Genomic DNA, 14,993 nt, shown 5'->3' with positions numbered 1-14,993 from the left:
TGCAATATTAAATTCAATAACGGGATACGTGGAAATAAATGAATTTAAATCCGGGTTCGCTTTTCTTTTATTCGAAAGCATTTTCCTGGATAATTTTCTCTATTCTCTTAAGATTATCTACTCTCCATAAAATTGTAGACAAATCTGATTTCAAATTTTGCACTAACCCTGGGTTATCTTGACCCAGCTTTAAACAGCCCGGTCCTGAAGTGACAGCTTTCTATTCACAGCAATATGGAACCACACCAAACCATTATGTTTATTTACAAGAAATCAGAATTTTCCAGTCTTGGAACTAATTATACAGAAAAAAATGTGCCTACTGCAAAGACATTTAAAATTTATTTGTGATGTGGCTTTACAAGAGAGTGTCTTTCATTTCTAAAATGATAATTACACAATACAATAACTGCAAAAAATTATTATTAATTATTATTGCATAGCATTTTCTTCTTAATATTTTTCATAGAATCATGTGACACTAGCGTATCATAACCCAATCACTGTACTAGTCCCTTCAGGAATAGATGTCATGCACTTTTCAGTGCGATATTTACTTGTCTCACAGCATTCAGCAAGGCAAGGAACTACTACTCTGTATAATTAAGGGTGCACTCACCAATGTACCCAGTTTTTGATTTAAAGAAAACATAACTTTTATCACCATTCTCACATGAGTTATCTATATATATATTGGATCCTTTGTCACAAATTTCTCCAACCTCGGCAAACTATGAGGTTTTGAAGTTAGTAGACTACAAAAAGTCTTCTTGTATACAAATACCACCAAGTATATGGTCTTGTAGATCTGCACCAATTTAAAAAATTTTGTTCTCCTAGAAATTACTAATAAGCATTGATGAAAGTCCTATCTCCTCGGAGGAGGGGGTGGAGGAGGTGGAGCCCCTCTTGATGGTGGGGGAGGTGGAGGAGTAGCCCTAGGTGGGGGTCCACTTGCTCGGTTTCCACTGGGGTTCCCAGAGGCTTTTGTACTGCCTGAGGCTGAGGGAGAAAAGGAAGATTGATAAGTCAAAAGTAAATCCTACAATTCATTTTTTAACAACTGAACAAAGCAAATGCAAATGATTACTGGGGTGAGGTCAATTCAATGGTCAAACCTTACGATTTCCTTCACAGACCCTGAAGTTAAAATAACATCACACTCAAGGGGTACACTCAAGTGTTTTTCTGATTTGGGTCCACATAGTTTTAAGTTCCCCCCCCCCCCCCCCTTACGTACCACCCCCTTCCCTTCCAAAAAATTTTTTTTGTACTCAAAGACAACTTGTTTGGAGATTTCCTCTTCAGACCAAAAGTTCAAACAAAACAATGAACTTCAGAGTCCCCTATCAGATGGACACTCAAGGAAGAACCTGCACTGAAACAATAAACCGATTTTTCGGAAATTTATCAAAATAATTTTGAAAACTTTCCGAAAAATTTGTTTATTGTTTCAAATAATTATTTTTTAATAAATATGCAGTCTGTGTTTACAAAGTCTAAAGCCACTTGTCTGCTTTGGTGTTTTAAACTTGAAAAAAAACTATGCAGTGTGAAACATTACATCATGAAACAAAGGAAAACTTACCAGTTTTCTTGGGATTTTTACTAGGATATGTTTTTGCTGTGTCTACAAAAGGTTCTGGTGGTGGCAGATCTGTATTAAATTGAAATCTTGATTCAAAATCATCTAAAAGAAAAAAAGGAACTTAGTTTATACTGGATAACAGCAAAGAACACTGCTCCAAGAAAAATCACAGGCCCGTGCAATTTAATATCTCATGACACCTCTAAAATGAAGGGCTGCTGCTGTCATAGACCTCTGATCAAATGGCAAATTCTCTCTTTGTCTTGCAAGTGTAAACAAGGCAAATTGAAAAGGAGAATCTAACAGTTATCAGCAATCACTTGGGGCACTCCTTCAATTAACTGTTGGAGAGCTTCGAAAGAGTTGTCATGACTTACCTTCAGGATAACTATGGCTTGGAGCCAGAGGCGGAGGCGGAGCGGGCATTGAGTTCCTTGTTGGTCCATTCATCATAGAACTTGACAATCTATCAATTGGTGGAGGCGGAGGTGGAAGCCCTCCTCTCTTCTCTGTACCTCCTCTTGCTGGGGGTGGAGGTGGTGGTCCTAGCCCTGCCATGGGTGGAGGAGGGGGCAGAGGGGCTGATTCCCTGCTTGGCGGTGGTCCACTACTTCTCTGTTTGTTCATAGGTGGAGGTGGTGGTAGAGCTTGTGATTCCCTGCTTGGTGGTGGTCCACTACTTCTCTGTTTGTTCATAGGTGGAGGTGGTGGTGGAGCTTGTGATGGAGGTCTGGAGGATGGTGGTGGAGGGGCTCTACTAGGAGGTGGGGGTGGTGGCCCTCCCCTTGATGGAGGAGGTGGTGGGGGTCCTCCCCTTGGGGGAGGGGGTTGTGGTGGAGGCATGCTTGGGGCATTCCTCGAGGGTGGAGGGGGTGCAGGTGATCTTGGGGCAGAAACATGTGATGGAGGGGGAGGAGGTGGTGCATTTCCTCTTCCTGGCGGAGGAGGAGGGGGACCTTGTCTCATGGAAGGTGGCCCTCTCACAGGACCACCTGATGGAGGCGGAGGTAATGGCCTGGATCCAGTTCCTGACGGGGGCGGTGGAAGAGGCCTAGAGCTCTCAGAAGACGGCTTGTTTGCCAATGGAGGGGGTGGAGGAGGAGCTGAATTGTCAGGTAAGGAAGGCTTGTTTCCCAGTGGAGGTGGAGGAGGTGCCATCCCAGCTGTTCTGCCTGGAGGTGGGGGAAGTGGTCTTGAATTACCACTGGGAGCTGGTGGCAGTGAGGTACCAGATGTGTTAGGTGAAGGTGGTTTAAATCCTGGAGGTTTCAAGGCTGGTCCTTTAGCTCCTGCAAATGATCAATGTCAGCTTAGTATACTTACTTTACTTGCTTTGTGCTACTTTAAATTGTTATTATTTTATTTATTTACCTCCTGTCCCAGGCCTGCCTCTTTCTGCCGCTGATTTTAGTTTTGGCATTCCTCCAGCAAACAGACCACCAAGTCCCATGGGTGCTGCACCCATACCGCCGCCACCACCGCCGCCGCCACCGCTGCCACCGCCACCACCACTTGGGCTTGGTTTAACTGCAAAAAAAACATTACTTATCAATGACAAATATCAAATCAAACTGTACAAGTGTTGCAATTAACTAGTTACAATGCACTGCTTAGAAAGACCTTTCTACAAACATCTTTACTGAGTTGACCAAGGCAGTCTAGCCGTTACATTAATATACCATTAATTTTAGAAACATGGTGGTAACATACTTTAAAAAACAGAGTGGTAACAATTATTAATATTATGATCAGACAGTGTGAATTAGATGGATACTTAAACAACTTCTTACTGCTACATACATAGGGACAACAAATTATGAGAATTTAAATTAGGGTTGTCGTTATGATGGGAATTCGATTATAAGAAGCCAGTTTGGAATTATCAAAATTCGTACTTGAGTTTGAGGCTGAGGAAAATAAAACAAAACGGAAACAGTTCATCCCTGAATCTCAATGCAACTTCTTTTGTTTTATTTCCCTCAGCCTTGGTCAGCAAAGTATGAATTTTAATTACTTGAAACTGGCCTATTATCAGGACTGTCAAAAAGTTTTTAAGCAGCGGCCTGATAATGAATAGTAGGCAGCTTTGGATCTTGCACCAGAGGCACAAGTTCTTGAAATTTTGAAATTTTGAGTCTCGGAAATGCCATTTCCAGGGGTTTTCAAGATGTATTTTCAGCTGCGGACGCCATGTTCTTTCGTCAGAATACATGCAAGACTGGGAACAATGCCACTGAAATGTCCCAGGCGTTCCACGACATAGCACAGTTCAAACATTTCACAGATCTAAACCTGTTTAAATATGCATTCAATGTCATTCAAAACTGGGAAATGAAGGCTTAACAAATTTTATTCGATGGTGCATATTTTTTGTTAGCAGTTATGGTAATAGGAGGTGAAAGCAGCCAGCTAAGGATAGCTAACTAGCCAGCGGTTTTGGCCAGCTACCAGCCCTTATTGACAGCCCTGATTATGTGACAGCTTGCAAACAGGGAATCAGATTGCTCACCTCCTCCTACAGATGGTGCACTGCGGTCATTTGTTTCTACTTTCTTAAGCCTTGCTCCTTTGTGGATCTGACTCAACAATGCCCCCCTGTCCTGAGGTTTACCAGATGACTTTGGTGGTGGACCAGATCTAGGTGCAGGGGGAGGGGGTGGTCCAGGAGGTGGAGGGGGAGGTGGAGGCATTATTGACTCTTGGAATGGTTTACTCCACCTTCTATAATATCTTGTATCACCTGAAAAAAAAAAGTACAATAAAGTGATCTCTGACTGTCATCTAACTGAGATAGAAAGTACTGGGGTATTGACGATGTAAGGAATTCATATTTTCTGGAAATGGTTTGGAAAGATTTTTGGTTCATCAAGGCTTTTTTCCTTAGAAAATTTAATAGTGTGCAAATACATCAGCTTATGTTAGATTTGCTTTGAAAGTGCTGCAAAAACATCTTAGCAGCAAGTTGTTTCCATAACAAAGATAAGCTAAAAATAATTCTCCAAATAACTTTGAGTGGAATTAAAAGTTTGACCTTAACATAATCTTACCATTAATGTCATTTCTTTCAAAAATGAAGCTAAGAATCAAGATATTTTTTGCAAGGTTTAGGAAGTTTGGTTTTTATCATGGTTTAAATAGTCACACAATGCAACACCACAAGCCCCATGATGTCAAATTATTTGCGCTTCAACTTTAAAATCCAGAAAAAAATCATGCGATGAGAAAAGAACACTTAAATGAGTCAATTTCTAGGACCAAATTAACACAGTGTTTACTTTACTGAAGGCAAGATATCTTTCAATTTCGCTAAAAGAGGAAAACTTGCTGGCATGTGGAAAGAAGGCAATGGTCATCATTAAAACAAAAATAAAATAAAATAAAACGAAACACCATTTCTGGGTGGCATTACCTCAATAAAGAAGAATGCCCCGGATCCCCGGATCCCCCGGATCTAGAGGTTTGGCTTTCCCTTCCTTCAGCTAAGCCATCAGCTTACATTTTAGGCTTCTGTTAGAAAATCTACTGTGAACTCTGCCTTCATTCCGGAAAGTAAGGGTTTCTGTGATTCAAATTTAAAAGTTCTCTTCTTGACAATAGGGAGTAGGAAGTGCTTAAAACAAAGGATTATTGTCAGACAAGAAACAGTCAGACGAGACCACGTGGCGGGCAAATAGATGAGAAGTGCTTATCAAGTGCACATCTAAGATACCACTAACTGTAACATTAAGACAACAGAGTGGCATGATTAATTTCCTCTCCCACCTACCCATAACTATAAAACGGTAATGCAAACATCACAGAAGAAACAAAGATACAGTGGAACCCAGATAATACGGACACCAAGGCATCCAGGTGTTCATATTACGCGGGCTCTTCCAGGAAATTTCGCGTACAATATTTTATCGGTTTTAAGACTAAAGCAGACATTTTTACAAGGAAACATTGTTTAATTTCTTATCTGTAACTTAAACAAGTTCATCCCAAAGAAACCTCACACTCTTAGTTTGCGGCTCAGCCAGGTGGAGTGAACATGAGACAGAACGTTTGAAAGGCCATTCACTGTTTCTGCTAGGTTTTCATTGGTAAGATATTAAGTCTAAGACACTGTGCCGATAACCAGTGTCCATACAGCAAGGTTGATAATATATGAGAGTATGTGACTCGGGACACAGAAAAGTGTCCACTGTGCTTATTAACTGGTATCGGTATTAAGCGAGTTAATTTTAGAGAATAAATATCAGCTTTTTGTTGGGGCAAATGAAACTGTCCGTTTTGTACGGATGTTCTCATAATTTAAGCAGGTGTCCATAATAAAGTGTGGTTCTACTGTACAGGCAATAAACTTAAACAGTGCAGACGGACTAAGGCCGGGATATTTACATGAGACTGAGACGAACTCAAACCGTTATGAGTTCATATAGGTCTCCATACAATTCTTTTCTTGCATTTACATGGTACCGGCCTAAAAATAAACTTAGACCGGTCTGACTTCAAGTTATGAGTTAAGTCGTACCGGTCGTATCGTACCGGTCTGAGTCTGTACCGTTCTCATGCATGTAAAAGGGAAACGAATCTCAGACCAGGTCAATAAATAGCATGCTTCTTTGTATGGCTCCATCATTTTTGCTTTTTCTTAGCAAAAATAGGAACACAAGCTATGGAAAGACTTAGAAGTAGCTTCAATTGAATATAAGGCTTGAATTAATGAGAAAGATTGCACCATTTTGAGATGCTGTGCAGTAAATATTAACAGGCTACCAGATGAGCATTAGATAAAGCTTATAACTTTCTGGGAGCAGTAAACTCTTCGGTCAACTACTCACTGTCTACATTGGCATAAATTGTGCTCCAGTTAGGGCAGATACTATAATACTTGTTAAATAATCAACTTGTGAAAGTTATGTAGCTCCCAGAATCTCCTGTTTTTGAGTTTGTACTCGTTTCATGTAATTGACCAAACATATTTTCTTCCCGGTCTCATGTAAACGGCTAAAAAAATTACAAATTCGTACCAGTCTGAGTTCATCCTGGTCTCATATAAATACCCCCTCAGCTATAAATATGAATTTGTAAAACTGAATGTAATGGTGGGGGACTGAGCTGCTTAGCCTTGCTATTCGAGAATAGTATACACAGTTCATAGTCAAGATATAAGTGAAAGCAAGGGAGGACATGACACTGGTCAAAGTCCCAATCTAATCCTGATTATGCCAAAATGGAGCTCAAATATGTGGAACAGAGTAAGGATTATGCATACTGTAAATGATCTAATAAATGCCCACTCTTAAATAAACACCTCTTATCTAATAAACGTCCTCCTTACTCAGTTAAGTTTGTATCAAACGTCCCCCCAACCCCCACGAAAATTGCTCCAAAATACTAGGAAATGGCAAAATAGGGCAAAATCAATCAATTTAGTAATTTTATTGTTTGATTAACATCGGTTTGTGTATTATGTCATGTTCAATTTCATGTTCAAAGTAAGGATAGCACTCTTTGATCTTCTTGATCTCAGTGCGCACTCGTTAAAGTACCCTCTTGATTGTAGCAAAGGAGAAAAATAAATTAAATTAGAAACCTTGGAGTGTAAAAGCTGTCAGCCCGCAGTTGAGATTCTGTTAACACAGAGACGCTTTTGGCCGAAAGCATATTGTATTAAAAGTTACAAGAATAAACGCCTCTCTCTTTTAAACTCCTCCCATTTATTAAACACCCCCTCATGGACCCCTAAAATTTAATAAACGCCCCGGGCGTTAATAGATCATTGACCGTATTGATATAAATGGCAAGATTGGGTTAATAACATGCTTAATGGTAGACAATCGGGTTATTGTTTATAACAAGTATAAAATGCAAAGGGAATTTGTCAAGAAACTTTTCTTTCCAACTTGGTATAATGTGAGAATTAACACCCTTGAAGGTATTGTCATGAATAAGCTTACAATACAAAATTATTGCAACTGTAACCTAAAACATAAGCCATAAGCTAAACGTCTATCTATAGCCAATAGAGCACTACTGCTCAAACTACTGTAGCTTATTTTGGTGCGTCAGATTTATGTATGATTTAAAGTTTATAAGAGGGAGAATTAGATAAGACAGTTTTCTTCCTAGACAATTCACCGTAGCAAACATCAAGCACTTTTCCCACTCACATGACAGGGAACTTCTGAGTAGCTGTCCGAGATTTATAGTACATTAGGTTTGTACTTCCGCTTATGATGACTTAGTTTCGCTCTCCTTCGGCAATACTGTTTATCGGAACTTAATATTTCGATGACCACAAATAGATACGGATGAAATTACAACAATGGTTAAATTTTTCGCACTTGATCTGAGATTCGATAAAAAGTAGACGTGTAGCATTACGGAACATTCAATTCGCACACTATTTCCTTAATAGGAAACAGCACTTGCCACATAATCTAGTTCAGACATGTGACTTCTTGGAAGTAAATTGCTGCTTAGATAATTATTGTCACGATGATCACTATGGGGAAAGAAACTAGATCACAGTAAGAAAAATCCCGTAACTTAAACGAAGTTGCAAATACTGGGAAATGTCAATTTCAATCGCTGGGACGCGTGCGACTTTATAACGCTTGCAAGAAGATGACAACATTTTTATCACGCTACATAGGAGGAAGTTACTCCCCGACTATATACAAGAGATTATTGGTTACAAAATGTACCACTGGCTACAAGATTCAGTGTCGAGTGATCATTACGTCTATTGGCCGTGAAATTGTACAAGAACTCCTGAAATGGTGCAACATGCATACCAAAATTAGGTTGCTTTCGCGCCTCGGAAAATCTCAGTATCATACAATTCTTACCTTAGAATTCAACCTCTATACTCTAGAGGTTCCATATTCTCCCACAATATACTTCAAATGCTATTCATAAACTCAGGATCTAAGAGAGCTCCAAATTTCGGAACGGTTGCCGGTGAACAAAAATGGCCGTAGAAATATAGTACAGGGTTGCGAGTTAGTGCCATGTCGTCACCACCCCTGATTATGACGTATTTCCTCACTTCCAGTCCCACGCTGCTAGAGGTTCGCGGGACGAGGATAACGCGCGTGTAATTTTTGATTTTTCTGTTTCCGCGTACCCGTGTACCCGCGTTCTTAAAGAGGCAGAATTTTCATTTTTAAGAAATATTTACCTCATCGTTCTTTTTTTATATAAATATATCCAGAGATGTGACAATAAATAACGTTTGAAGATTTTCTTTTTTAGAATTCAAACTTAATCTGGCTTGATATTATTATGTTTTATCTTATTTTTCATTTTAGTCTAGCCACTCGGACTGACATTCCCAGTACTGAACATTGTCCCTGGGAGTTTCCCTCGAATTTTCGGCATCCTTTATTTCTATGAAAATGAAAACGAGCAAAAAGAGGAAACATGAATGAACCGGATAAGAATTAAATGCAAAGAAGATCATGGCAGCCATTCAGATGAGCCTAGCGTGCGCATGCATATGCATACCGTATTTATTCGATAAACACCGCAAATAGAAGCAAAACTACCAATAAACGCCGCACCTCATCAGAAGAATGCGGCGTTTGCTCGAGGATAATAAGAAAAACCTTGGTACGACTTGGTAATTTACGCAATCCAGACATTTACGATTCTATCTCAGCAAAATAAGCCGACGTTGGAACCTTTAAATTGCATAATATTTACAAACGATTTACAATAACTGTTCTCAGTGATTTTAAAAAAGTGATTTCAAAATAAACGCTGCATCGGAAACGCTAAAAATTTGATAAACGCCGCGGCGGTAGCTGAAGTATAGAAAAAATATATATTTTTATTTTCTGAAAAAGCATTTTTTTTTAATCGTTAAATCGACTGATACATTTTTCACACTATATTGATGTCTTTGTGTTAATGTTTCCTTTATCCTCATGTTATCAGTCCATAATTCTGATAACGTCATTGGCCTTTTTCACCGACAACACAAGGGATGAGTAAAATGAACAACTAAGGCATTTTTCTGCGTATGGAAACGGCCTTTTCGAGAACCTAAATTTAAGAATTTTGGGGGGTATGCCCCCAGACCCCGCTAGGTTGGGCCACCTTCGGCGCTACGATTTTTCTCCCCCACGAGCGTACGCCCTCAAAATCTTACGCTACGCCCCCTGCCATTAGACGCAACTTTTGCAGTTGCGAAAAGATTAGAGTGTCTGAAAAAAGTCTGGCCTTTAAGATTTTTTGAGTAAATAGGCCAGTTAAACTTTCCTTCTTTTGTATTTTAATGATAAATAACAAGGGAATGAAAAGAAAGAGAAATATTAACAGCGTGTGGCATCGAATTGAAGAATTTTACTCCTCTGGTTTTCCGGTACGAATGGTGGCCAAAAGCAGGCCCTTAGGTAGGGATGCGCTGGCACCCATCCCCATCCCCCCTTCCCCAGATCCAGAGGTCCACTTTTTTGTTTATCAAAGATTTAAAACAAAACGAATTAATAGTATTGTTCTATTCTAATTCACTGATTTTGTGGTAAAATTTAAAATAATGTGAAGGAGCTGACAAGCCTAGCTCAAGCACGCTTCCCACAAAACGTGTTGTAGCCTTCGTTAAGTAATAATAGTTTTAGCCAAGGCTAAAAGCGAAGCTCTCGTTAACTAGATACTTATAAACAAAAAAAAATAAAATCGTGTAAGGCTAAACGGCAACGGCAATGAGAACGGAGTGTAGCTAAATGTCGTTGGTCGTGGGTAGAGGTCGTGGGTCGTGGGTGTGGGTAAATAGGGCCATTTATACGAGGAAAAATAAGACGCGTATTAAATAAGACTCGAACTGTACCATTTATAGGAGCCAGGGAGGAGCATGCCTTATCTAAAAAGACGCGTCTTAGCTAAGCCGCGTCTTATTTTAGACGAAATGTGCCGTTTATACGGAAAGTTCGCGTCTTATGTGAGACGCGTCTTATTTTTCCTCGTATAAATGGCCCTAATGTCGTGGGTAAAAAAAAGTTTCCAAAAAATATATTTAAATTTAAGTAGCAAAAAGTTTTAAAATTCATGAAACGAAAGTCTCCGCGTACCTACCAGAAGTCCTATTCCCCTTCCCCGAGGTGAGCAAAGCAAATCGAATCCTTTAATTTAGTACAAACGGACACTAAAAGGCATTTAGGCGAAAAATAAAAGAAACTCTGTGCACTATGTTAACCTAAATAGGCTAAAGAAAAAATGGAGACTGAACGGCTTTTTCTCAAAGATGTCAATATTCTTTACTGAAACGTCCTTTCAGTTTAAGGAATGATATTCACAATCGTTACAGCAAAGATTTTGTACACGAAACAAAACAAAAAGAATCGAGAAAATCAAATTTCCGTATTGCAATAAAATTTACGTACAGTAAAAGATATGAAATAGCTCAGCTATTTCAAAAATTGTCCTTTCTTCCCCTCACTTCCCCTCCCCTTTCCCACAGTGATCGCATTCAGCCCTGTCGCATTCCATGGCGTTAAAAAATCTCCGCTGATCATTGGAATTGTAGATCGAATTAAGATTAATAGTGAGCAGTTACTTCCATTCAGCTAGTCAGAGCTATCCCTACTTTCTGCAAATCAGTGTACGTTTCGACATACTTGACATCTTCTTTTATTTCGCGGCGATCGCTCAGGTATGAATAAATCGTCATCGGCAACAGGTCTCTTTATACTGTGATGTTGAGAAAGGGGAAGTCCCACGTGGCCAAGGAAAAATCAGGAAGAGGACGACGAAGAAGAAGCAGTGAAAAGGGAAATCAAGCGAGTCGGACATTTTCGTTTCATAACTATTACAATTTTTTTCATTTTTTTTTTTTTCAATTACTTTACTTACTCATTTTTTTCTTTACTCTTTTTACCCACGACATTTACTCACACCCACACCCACACCTACGACCCACGACCTCTACCCACTACCCACGACCCACGACATTTAGATACACTTGGGGCTTCGCTCACGCGTGCGCAGCTCCGCTATAAAGTTCTAAGGGGATTTGGTATAGTCTTCAAGGCATTTAACCCTTTCTGGCGTCCCTTGCTCCTTCATTTCGTCCTTAACGGGTAAGTTTTGGAGGATTTGAAGCGTTGCTTGCAGGATATATTGAAGCTCCTATTAAAGCTACTCTACTCTTGTAGTTTAAAAAAAGTAGCACTGTCACTCGGATAAGAGTGTTGCATCCTTCAACTCCAAGCCCTTTCACACGTTTTAGAATAATGCGTGTCGCAAGTCTTAAGGCTGGAGAAAACTGATATTATTATTCTTCCTTTTGCAGTTATCGTGACAGTTGCTGGCTAGAGCGCAACATTACTTTTAAACTTCATTTTGTGTTTGCGGCGAGGGTGGTACAACCGTTCTGGCCGTACGTGTCAAGGATCCAAACTTGTCGTTTTCCAATTGGCAGTTAAGCAGCTAATTACAAAGGGTAGATCTTGAATCCTCTTATGCTTGAAGGAGATGAAGGTACAAATTGTCCCCGTTTGTGCAGATTTTTCTTCGAGGATAGTTTACGCTCAAAAAGTAATATTTGAGGCACAAGAGAGGCTCTGTTCACTAGCTCTCAGTGCACATCCACTTTTTGAACAGACATTGAACCGGAAGAAGTCGACGTTGACTTGTTCGCTATGAAGCATGCACCAAGGGAGGCTTGACTTCTGGTGAAACTTGAATGATCTGAATGGACCTAAATGATCATGATGATCAGCAGCCCCCGGGGGGGGGGGTACTCCCTTATATAAGCTATACCGGTATGTGCCGCCCCATCGCATTACTAGCCAGCGTAGCAAGCGCTTGGAAATAGTGGCCACAAGAAAAAACGCGCGCGAGAGAAGGAGACACGCGTGTCTCCCTCGTGCGCGCCTGTTCTCTCTTCCGTCCACTACTTCCAAGCCCCTGCTACGCAGGCTACGCATATCGGGTAGGGTTTTTGCGCCGTTTGAAAACGGATATGGATTTTGGAAGTCTGGTCTGAAAACGGGTGTGAAAAATTACATTTTTGGTCTGAAATAGGCAGGATTTGGAGAACAAGGCGGTACACCTCAACAAGAATTCCCAGGAGTACCCCCCGGGTCAGCAGCAAACCAAGCAAATTACGGTACACAGATTTACAACTTTCTTTCGATTTTTTTCCTTCTAATTAGTGACACTGACATTGTCTTCCTCAGACTTTGTAAAATAAAGTAGTCTCTGGGCCCAAAATAAATTTAGTTTTGAAGTTCGAAAACATGCAAATATTTTTTTTAAAAAAAGCTCGTAATGCAGTCTCAGACGACCTAATTTCCACGCCCCCCGGCATTATTGGTCTGCCAACTCGTTGAATCGCACCCCAGGAAAAAAAAACCTGGCTACAGGCCTGGATTGGCAAAGTTTATTTTATTTTCTTTCATATTTCACGCTGTAAAAGGCTTGTTTCATTGTAAATATACTCAATTTGACAGATTTTGTAAAGAAGAGTTTCTTAATATTTAAAAAATAACAATAAAATATAATTTAAAAAAATTAGAGTTTAGATGCTGGTTGAGGAGAGGAGAAGAAAAAACCAGAGTACCAGGCGAAAACCTCTCGAAGCAAAAGATCCAGAGAGAACCAACCACGCTCCCGGGACCAACGAATTGCTAGTTCAACACGCTGTCGTCCTACTCTGGGTTCCAGAGGTTATTTTTTGTTCTTCTTAGGTATTTCGAGTACGATCTCTGGAGCCAGGGTACTGTCACCCAAGCTGCCTCCTCAGTCCAGTGAAGTCGTCATTAGTTTTAACATAAAACTGTGACAGGTTTGAAAGGTTTAACATGGGTTTAACTGTGAAAGGTTTAACATAGGGAGCTTAAGCAACGACAACGGCGACGGCGACGGCAACGAGAACGACAAAAACCAATATGTTTAGATTGCCAAAACTAAACAACTTTGCACGTGCATCACGCTTTTTTGTACATTTCTTAGCGTTGCACGACTACAACGTGAAAGCGCCTAATTTCACGTTTTGTCGAAGACGGGAACACAAAACAACAATTTTCTTTTTTCTTTTCCTGAACTTTGATGAAATCCTACAGAATTCAACTCCGAAGAAATTTGCCGACATTTGACGAATTAAACGAGGTGTAATAAGCGCGATAAAGTTTGAGGCAGCGCGAATTCTCTTTTTTAGTGACGTTTTCGTAGCCGTCGCCGTCGTCGTTGCTTAAGTTCCCTAAAAAATTCAGTGAGAACGTCGACACACCTACCTCGTGCAAGGGTGGGGGGGGGGGGGGTGGGGGGCAGGGGGAATCTTTGAAGCCATACCAAAATGACCACCATTCAGTCAGACAGCAAAGAAAAAACGCCCAAAATATACGTAGAATTGGCAAGAATTTTCAATGAAAATTTTATTCCACTCCCCACTCGAGCGCACTTCATCTACTTCTGTCCGCTTCATTCAAAGTAATTTTACTACCGTCTAGATTTTAGCGGAAAGTTGTCCCATTCACCGAAATGAAGCCTAGTAGGCTAAAGAAGCGAGGAGCATTACTGTTGGCGGACGAAGAGAACGAAGTGAAAAGTCGAGGGGGCAGTGAAAAATTTGAGTTTGCCCTAACTTCCAAAGCTGCTTGCAAACCAAAATTTTGAACAGTTTGCTTTTTTTTGTCAGAGTTTGACCAGGAAACGGCTAGAACAGCTTTAAAAAGCGTTCTTCTTCGCGGCGTTTTACTGTTTAAGTATATTCAGTTGAGGTAAAAATAGTTTCGCGTGATTGGCTCCTAGAACGAGGAATATTCACGCCATATTGTTGTGTATGCAGTTTCACTGCTCAATTAAGTTCGTATCAAAATGAACGATTTTTGAGAGGAGAGACGACTTCTTTCCACCCTTCCTAAGTCGAATCTTCTTAAGGGTGGCAATTTTCACTCACGCTCCATTAATTCGTTCATTCTACAACTGAAGACTATCCCTCCTCGTCTATAGCGGAGGTCGTTCTTCAAAAAGCGGGTTCGATTGAAAACAAAGTAAAGATTAACAAGCTAGCGTCGAAAAAGATTTTATTAAGAATCCTGCAATTGGCGGCAGCGGAGTGGCTTCCACTTAATGTACAATCCAGTCAATGAGCGCAACTTAAGTGTTTTCAGTAGAATAAATGCAAACAACGCAAGAGTGGTCTACATTAGCTATCACTACAAGACTACACCTTCCACAGCAACACTTAAACCCTCAACACAAGCACAAAGGTAGATTTGGGATGAAATATAATTAGAAGCTGCCTATTACTGTTCTCGGATAATGTAGCTCTGTTTAACCTATTCTGTCCTTGGTCTTTTCATTAAAATACCCTTGAGTTTTAGCAGAGGGGTGATCTCGAACTTACAATTGCATTGGTGGCTAGTCATTTGCAGGATTTTACAGATAACGATTTCTCCTCATGGTGGCACCA

General features: G+C 40.2%; 1 protein-coding gene across 2 annotated transcripts; it reads right to left on the bottom strand.

Moving 5' to 3' along the window:
- Window positions 1-235: 235 nt before the first annotated feature.
- On the bottom strand, window positions 236-8,589 carry LOC140931371 (uncharacterized). Of its 2 annotated transcripts, XM_073381175.1 has the most exons (7): window positions 8,425-8,589; window positions 4,098-4,328; window positions 2,960-3,115; window positions 2,293-2,877; window positions 1,966-2,223; window positions 1,589-1,690; window positions 236-1,002 (listed from the first exon to the last, which is right to left on the bottom strand). In XM_073381175.1, exons 2-7 carry the CDS (start codon window positions 4,276-4,278, stop codon window positions 869-871), a joined length of 1,416 nt encoding a protein of 471 aa, XP_073237276.1. In that variant the 5' UTR covers window positions 4,279-4,328; window positions 8,425-8,589; the 3' UTR covers window positions 236-868. The 2 variants fall into 2 exon arrangements, with proteins under 2 accessions (XP_073237276.1, XP_073237275.1); XM_073381174.1 differs by having other exon boundaries at window positions 1,966-2,877.
- Window positions 8,590-14,993: the final 6,404 nt, after the last annotated feature.

The sequence above is a fragment of the Porites lutea genome, chromosome 3 (genome assembly GCF_958299795.1).
Source record: "Porites lutea chromosome 3, jaPorLute2.1, whole genome shotgun sequence".
Taxonomy (NCBI): domain Eukaryota; kingdom Metazoa; phylum Cnidaria; class Anthozoa; order Scleractinia; family Poritidae; genus Porites; species Porites lutea.
Note: the sequence above shows the minus strand (reverse complement) of the source record. Positions and strands in the feature narration are given on the sequence as shown.